This window comes from Pterocles gutturalis, unplaced genomic scaffold, assembly GCF_000699245.1.
Source record: "Pterocles gutturalis isolate BGI_N339 unplaced genomic scaffold, ASM69924v1 scaffold30560, whole genome shotgun sequence".
Taxonomy (NCBI): Eukaryota; Metazoa; Chordata; class Aves; order Pterocliformes; family Pteroclidae; genus Pterocles; species Pterocles gutturalis.
In genome coordinates, this window is record NW_010144281.1 from 1 (window position 1) to 8,253 (window position 8,253).

The 8,253-nt window shown below is 52.2% G+C and overlaps 1 protein-coding gene across 1 annotated transcript; it reads left to right on the forward strand.

Moving 5' to 3' along the window:
- Positions 1–560: 560 nt before the first annotated feature.
- Positions 561–1,915, forward strand: LOC104470218 (TNF receptor-associated factor 2-like; the record flags this gene model as incomplete). The annotated part of the gene is made up of 3 exons (XM_010085061.1): positions 561–778; positions 1,392–1,470; positions 1,817–1,915. Coding segments are annotated over exons 1-3 (366 nt in total), but the record flags the coding sequence as incomplete, so codon positions are not given.
- Between the last annotated feature and the right edge of the window lie 6,338 nt (positions 1,916–8,253).

Here is an 8,253-nt window from a genome sequence, read left to right on the forward strand (position 1 = left end):
CATCGTGAGTGGTCACAACACAAAGCACATGGTTTCGTGCCTTCCCTCCCTCCTGCCTCGCTTGTCCCTCTCCGGTCCCCTTCCCCAGCCTGCCGGGGAGCTCCGGGCTGTGCCCCGGGAACCGCTGGCTCCGGGCTCCGTTACCGGCCTTTCTGATGGCTGACGGACGGGAGGACAAGCGGTGGCAGCCTGTGGTGACCTCACTTGCTGCCTACGGAATTTTGGTGATCCTGATCCACATTCCCGATCACCTTTAGGATGGTTTTTTACCTTGTTTTGCACCAGAAGCCTCGATTTCTGGGAATAGGCTGCGTTTCAGTGAACCTGGGTGGGGATTTTACTGAGGTCTGTCTGCCCTGTTCTTTGTTCTGGATTTAATTCTGAAGTTAACTGTAAAGTTTCTTTCTGTCTTTTTAACGAGGCAGAGGGAGGCTTGTGGTTTGCGTTGATTTCTTTCCCTGTGCTGTTGGTTTTTGGGTTCCAGTGAGTTGTACAGTTGATGTGAAAAATTGCCACCATCCAGTTCTAATCATCAGGGAAAATGTTTTTATTTTCAGGCTCTGGAGATACAACCAGAACTTTTCGTTCACATGGCAGCAGCAAACTCTACTCCACCCGGCTCTTTGGATCTAAACCAGCCTGGATTTGCAAAGGAGATCCTGGGAACTAAACTGGAGGTCAAATACCTCTGCTCCGACTGCAAAAACATCCTGAGGAGGCCGTTCCAAGCTCAGTGCGGACATCGTTACTGTTCCTATTGTCTGAATAAAATTATAAGGTGACTTTTGTGCCTTCAGTCTGAAGACAAAATACTTGAAAGGCATTTTCAAGCAAAAAAGGAGATAAAAGTTTAATTTTCAGGGATTTCTCAGTGAGGGAGCTGCGTTTAATCATTGAGGTTAAGCATCAGGTCGTCTTTAAGGGAATGTGTAATCTCTGATTTGCTTTTATTGTTCCAGAGGTTGCTTATAGTTCCCTTTTCCAGAATCTCCTAGGTTGGTTTTGCTATTCAGGTGACAATCCAGGTGGGTCACCCATCTCCTTCAGTCTTCATCACAGCTGCTGAAGGAGCTTGCTCCTAAAAGTCCTTGTGTGGTTGTTGTGCCAAAATGTGAGAAATTTAGGCACATGCTGGCTTCCAGAAAAGATTTGTAGTGTTCTGTCAGGCTCTGGCCTTTAAGTGAGGGAAGTTGAATAGAGTGGTTAATCAGGAGAAGAAAACAAATTAGTCAGAAATGGGCATCAAAAATACACATGAATAAAGGGTCAATGTGTTCTTCTAAAAACAGGAAAGTGCTTTACTTTTATAAAGTTACCAGAAATAGTTTTATCCTCAAATCATGCATCAGTCTCTCTTTGTTGTGTTTGATAATAATTTTTCTGTCTGCTAGTGCTGGACCTCAAAAGTGTGCCAGCTGTATTCAGGAAGGGATATACGAAGAAGGAATTTCTATTTTGGAAACAAGCTCAGTAAGTAAAAATGCATTTTAAAAAATAAAAGAGCTCCCTGATGTCACTAATAACCCCTTGCAGATTTGTTTAAGACACGAGTTCTGAGAATCCCCTGTTCCTAGGAAATGTTTTCTTCAGTAGTGAGAGTTGTCATTAAGCTGGTGGACTCCCCAGCCTCTAAAATCCAGGTCACGGTAACATAGCGGTGGCCTACTTAAACACTGCAATAATGATTGATTTGCCATTAGCACACCTCTGAGGATGTGGTGTGGCAACTGGCCTGAGAGGAGCTTTAATTAAGATCCTGGACTAAAACTGCAGCCCCTCGGTAATGTTTGTGGTTTGCTTGTTTTCTCCATTTTAGGCTTTTCCAGACAACGCGGCTCGCCGGGAGGTGGAAAGTCTGCCTGCTGTCTGTATTAACAGTGGCTGCACCTGGAAGGGGACTATTAAAGAATACGAGGTAAAGGCCAAAGCAAGGCTTTCCATTTCTGCGTGCCTGTGCTTTCCTCTGTGTCTGGGGAAGGCTCAGGTGGTTTTGCTTCTCCGCTGACACTGGCAGTGGCGGTGGGAGCTTTCACCTCCCTGGACTGGTGAGATTTCTTGTCTGAGCTGGGTTCGTGTGCCCTGCTGAGGGCCCAGGCTGAACTGAAACAATTTCAGATCTGCTTGTGGCCGCAGGCATCAAGCAAGTCACTTCCATGGGGGGATCCACTTGGTCTACCTCCAACTCCTTTCTGCTATAAAAGACAAGTGACCTGCCCAGAAATGGTGCAGTGCTGTGAAATTATTGTGAAGTTCTCTGCATTATGTGAACCTAAAACCTACTTCAGACCCGTGAGCTTGGGGAAGGTGGCCTGGCCACGATCCTGTTTCCAGCCAGCTGCCCCCATAGCTGCCAGGGCAGTGGGACCGGACTTTGGTCACCTTCTGGCCACTGCTTGCTCCGAGCTGCTCTGGGCCAGGAGCTCACTGGACAGGACCTACTCTTCTCCAGGAGCCCACCAAAAAAGCTTTAATGCAGGCCTTGATCATGCCTGTGGGCATTTGGTCCTTAGAGGTAACGTGCCTCATGAGAAGGGCGTTCTTGCTGAGACCGATGGCCACCCCCGGCTTCCCTGGGCTGTCCAGCGAGTCAGCTGGGCTGTGGCACTTTGCGTTGTTACAGTGCCTTGGCAGTTAGCAGTGGATGTATATTCACCTGCCAAGCTTTAGTGCTCCTGAAGGACAGTTTTGTCATCCTCTTGGAATGGAAGAACCGCCATGTGGAGGGCCTGAGATAAGAGGAGGGAATTTTATGTCTCTCTAATGCTTGCCCTTGGTGAAGGTTGTAGCCACGTGGCTCATAGAGCTTTTGTAGTGACTGAGAGGTGTGTCAGGAAAAGGTTTAACCTCGCTCGGTCGGGGCTGACGTTTGGGTTCTCTCTGCAATGCTGCTGCAGGGTTGCAGGAAGGACCAACAGCTGGGGATGGTGTGGATCATGCCTGAGTTTTCTGCCTAGAGCCTGTTCGCAGAGGGATGTTCTGCACCTCATCTTTCTCATCCTGCTGTCCAGAACCTCCCACTGCTTTATGGCACAAGTTCAGCCCAAAAGAGGAGCGGATGTAGGGGGTTAATGGCCCTCCTGCTGGGAAAGCCTCATTCATAGGTCTGGAGGCAGCTGGTGGTGTGGGTGTGTGAGTGAGGAAATGTCCCGTTAAAGCTTCACACTGGTGCAGCAGGGAGAGTCAGGGAGTCGCCTGGCGGGGTACGGTGTGTTTCACTGAGATTCCAGGTTCAAGCTGTGCTGTTGGTCTCTGCAGATTGTTTGACCCATGCTTTAGTTTCTGCTGGGGGCCGGTGACTAGAAGTCCAATGCTCGCTGTGGTGTTCAAAGCAGTGATGGTAGTAAGTGAGCTCATCTCCGTTACACTAAACCAAATTATATTTGTCAGCAGCTTCCAGTGCTCTTATTGTGCTGTGACTGATGAGCTCTTCTGAACTTTTTCTCCTGCATTGATAAAAGATCTTAAAAGAGTTCCTGCAGAGCCCAGCAAAAATCATCAGCTGCTAAAGGTTCTCCCTGGGTGGTCATACAAGTGTTTGAAGGCAGGTGTGGGTCCAGCCAGGGCTTGCACTAGAAGTTCAAAAGGCAACGAGCTGTCCTGGGATGAGTCTAGAAGCGAGGCTCCACGTGCGCCTGGGTGATGCTCCGGGATCTTACGCACAGCTGCTTAAGAGCGTCTGCACTGGGGAGGCTGCGCCTCTTCTCTGCTCTGCACCTCATCGTCAAAGGGTCCCGTTGGGTGCTTTGCTGCAGCAGAGTGTGTTTGGTAGAGGTGTGGCTGTGGTGCGCTCGGGGCAGGTCTGCAGCGCTGAGCTGGGCTGTCCCGGGCAATGGAGGGAGCGGGGTTCTGAGCAGCGCTGGTCGGTTCCTCTCGGGACCCAGCTTGCCTCTCCTGCCTGCCGCGGGGGGGCTGCAGTCTAACGGGGTGAGGTTATTTTGTGCTCTCTTGGGAAAAGATGATTCTTGCCTAGGAGCTGGTGGCAGGAGGCAAGGTCTGGCTTGTCCTATATCTGCTCCCAGCTGCCTTGGCATTTAGTCAGGGCTGGCTGTCCTCGTGTGGTCAGAGCTCGGGAGATGGGCTGTGTGGCTGAGTGGGGCTGATGAAAGGAGGCGTCAAACGTTAGCCCAGAGTCTCTCTTGGTAGCCTGGATTCCTGTTAAACCCTGCCTTAGGGGCAGGCTTGTTAGTTTGGAGTTTGCCTGGTGCGCTCCGGTTGCATCCGCAGCCAGCAATGTGTGTAACGTCCTGCAGCAGCTCAGCGCTCCTGCTGTGGAAAGTCCCTTGCTGCGCTATTTCTGACAGGACATGGAAAGTCCCTAAGAGCGAATTCATTGTTTGCTAATTTAAAAATCCTGTGTTCATACTGAGAGAGACCGACTTGGCTGCTATCCACTTACAAATCAAGAGATACTGTCACTTCTGGTTTGCTAATCTTATTAGGGCACGAACAAGGAAAAAAAAATGTTCTGCAGCTGAAAAGCTCTAGCTCTTCAACTTAAACAAAAAACCAACCTGATTTCAGTTTTGCTTTCTGTTCAGGCAGACCAAAGTTTGGGTTTCAAAGGGACATACAAAACTGAAGGAGTGCAATCTGCTTGGGCACGACTTGCACTTCTGCTTAAAGCTGGGTGAAGCATAGGAAATCTTCAAATGCTTAGCACATGTCTGGGTTTATAAATGCATTTTTCAGACTTTGTAAATATTTAGTGGTGTTTGGATAAAGCAGTTTGTGGGGGAGCTGCAGGGTTTTTCCTTTTCATCAGTAACCTCTTTCCATGGGTAGGTTTCCTGATGAGTCTGCCTGAACGTACATCAGAAAGGCAGGCTGTGGGCAGGAGCCTTTGGGTGCAGGTGGAAAGTCTGAGGAGGGCTGCAGAAACTAAAACTAGCCCGTTAGAGCAAAAGGAGAGACCAAGAAAACACATCCTGTGATATCCAGGTAGAGGGAGTTTGTGATTTCTCAGCAATGGAGCATTTCTTTTCTTCCCCTGCAGTACCTCCGGTTGCTTGTGTCTCTCTTCTGTTTTATCAGCATATCTTCAGTTCTCATCTACCTTTTATTTATGGGGGGGTGGCACTGTTAGGAGACAGATGAGCTGAGCTAGTGAGGAGGGGTGACTGTCATCCGTGCTGATAACCTGTCCTCATCCAAACCGGAGGGGGTGTGTTCTCCTTGTAGCTTGTTGTAACATCGTTTTTTTGAAGAGTTCACTTCAATTGAAGCCTGGAAAGCTGTGGAAGATGCAAAACTCAGAATTTAAGTGATGTTAATCCAAAGCCTGTGGTGTTGGAGAGTATGTCTGCAGCCCCTTCTGGGCTCTGTGGCTTCCTCTCCCAGGAGGACAGGGGAACTGGGCAGTCCCTTCTTGCCCAGTGTTCCTGCTAGGAGATGCTGGAGAAGCTCTGCTGCACCTCGTGTAGAGAAAACTGTCCCTCGGAAATGCTGCGGGGGCCCTGAGCCACAGGCTCTCCTGGCTTTGTGATGCTTCCCTGCTTAATGCCTCCCCTTTCCACCTGCAGCCCAGAAGTGTCCCGAGAGTTTTTGGTGGTGATTTTCAGCTTAGGCTGCAAACTAGCTCCAGGCTTTTGCACATTGCTTAGGACAGAGCTGCTGGCCTTTGGAGCTGCTTCACCTGGCTCCTGGTGCTTCCAAAATGTGCTTCTGGGTGTTCTTTAGCGGCGCTGCCGGCACGGGATACAGCAGTCGAAGTGCTGTGGGAAGCACCCTGGTGATGCTGTAGCAGGGGGACCAGCCGTCCTTTTAAACTCAGGTCCAGCATTCGTTGTCTTTTCCTGAAGGTTTTGGCCCCAGGTTGCAGTACGGTGTTGAAGAGCCGTTCGCAGCCAGCTCCGGCCCCATCAGCCGGTTGCCCCAGCGCCAGATCCCTTTCTTGTGGGAAGGTCCCTGGCTTGCGCGTGCAGGTGACCGAAAGGACCTCCTGCTTTGCAAAGGGATCTGACACACCTTTACTGTCCAGAGCTGGAGCTGAGGTCCCAGACAAGCCCAGCCTCCAGTACAGTCCCCAACATAGAGTTTCTGTAGCTGGCTGCTCCCCGTCCCCGCCCATGGTGGAGTGCCGAGAGTGCACATGGGAGGGGGCTGGAAAGCCCCATCTGCAGAGGGCCTGCTCTCGGCTTCTAAAACCAGCTCAGCCTTCTCGTGGTGGCCCACCCGAGGGGCAGTTTGGGCATTGGAAGACAAATTGCCCCAAGCCACAAGCTCTGAGGCTGGGGTGGGCGCTGCGTGGTGTGCGCCCGGCCAAATCCGTGATGGCGCAGCGCTGGGGGCGGTGGGACAGCACGTCACCCCCGGGGACATGCTCCGGGAGCTCTGGGTGACTGCCAGCAGACAATGCCACCGTCACACACACCCTCACGCACCCTTGGGCACCTCCAGCTCCTCGGCCAGCCTGGAGAAATCGGGTGTGAAACCCAGACACTCGCTGAGGGGATGTAAAAGACACGTGTCCCGGCTGTAATGTTTGTCCCCTTTTTTGGGTGCCAGTGGTGTTCTGGGCCTCGTGCTGTGGCAGCCCTTCTGTTCACAGCCCTCACCCCCGTGCTGCCTGTGGGTCAAAGGGGTCGACCTTGCCCCTGCCCACCCCCTGCAGCTCCCAGAGCTCGCCCGTGTCCAGACCCCTTTCCAACGCGAAGGTCGGGCAGACCCTGAGGCTGTCCCTTTTCATCCGAGCGACTGAGGTGGAGCTTTGCAGCTGGTGACAGTACTGCTGGGGGCAGGCAGACCTCTTGAGATCCGTCCTGGGACAGGGTTGGCGTGGGCAGTGCTGCTGGTGTGCTGAGAGCCCCACTGTCAGCACCGCAGCTCCTGCAGCTACCGCCAGCCACCGGCTGCTGGGAATAACCGCCGGAGGTGAATTCAGATCAGTGCTACCAACATGCCAGCGCCTGGCATCATTAGTGTGATGGTGTGGTTGGAGCCCCCTCCCCAGGCTGTTCTCGGGCAGTGACCTCATTCCATGTGGACGGTGCATCTCGGGCATTTTTCGCACGACTGCGACTGTAACTGGTCACTGTAGCCTGGAAGACCTGTGGACTTCTCTCTGATCGGACATTCCTGATTGCTTTGAATCTCCCTTACATGTCAAACAGCTCTTCACAGAGGCTCGGTGTAGTCCAATGCCATAATTTTTAATTTCCTTGGCAAGGGGATTTAGTCTTTTGTTTTGCCGCGGCTGGGATGAGGGACGGTGGTGTGCGGGCTCCAGCTGGCTGCAGGGCCAGGTCACGTCCAGACTCTGGGGGGTTCTGGCCCCGCTCGGTTTCAGACTCAAGTCTGCCTAGGAAAATTGTTCCTCTGGGATGATGGATTTGGAGAAAGCATCCAGGAGTGTCCCCCAGCTCACATAGTTCAAAGCAAACAGGGAAATGTTAGAAAACCTGCTGCTGCTTTCAGATGTTTCTTGTACCTTCAACCTTCTTCAAAACCTGCTGCTGCTCCCACGTCCTTATTCAGTGCAAGGAACGCTGCCTTGGTGTCCCTCTACCAATAAACCCCAAATAAATGTCTGTCTGGTCCGCCCTAAAGCCGATGAACAAAACCAGGGAAAGCTGAAAGCAAAAGTTGTTGTGCTGGCCCTGAGGAGAGGCATGTGCCCTGGGAGCCCTGACGTCTCTTCTGCCAACTGTTGTCCTCCCCTCGGCTGGACGCCGCGGCACTGGGCAGCAGAGTCGAGGCAGTGCTGGTTTCCCGTGCCATCGCTGCCATACGAGTGCCCGCTGAAGCCACAAGCAGTTACTGCTGGGAACTTCATCTTTGTTTTCGGCGCTTTCTTTGAGGTTTAAGTGTTTGTCATGTCGAGCAGACTCGCGTGGATCTCTGTCACCAGTGTGTCCCAGCAAAGGGAGCGGTTTGTGTCTGGCCCTAGCTGATGTGATGGTCTCGGAAAGCTCCTGTTCCCAGTTGGCACTGTGCGTTGCAGACTGGGTTCCTGCTTCCCAGCCCTGTGTTGCTGGGCTCCGCAGCTCAGGGACCGTGTGTGTGACAGCCCAGCCCCTGGGTGTGGGGAAAGCTTCGGGCAGGCCTGGCTTAAAACCATCTCCTGGTGAGGAGATGCAGGATGGAATGCATGTTGACCTCAGAGGAGCAGGACATCCCAAAGTACCTGTGTTTGTGGGACATTCCCCTCTTGGAGGCTTCAGAGCCCCTGGGGACTGGCAGAGGTGCACGAAGCAACTTTTACTTATTACAGAATCCCAAAATGGTTTGGGTTGGACGGCAACCTCATCCAGTGCC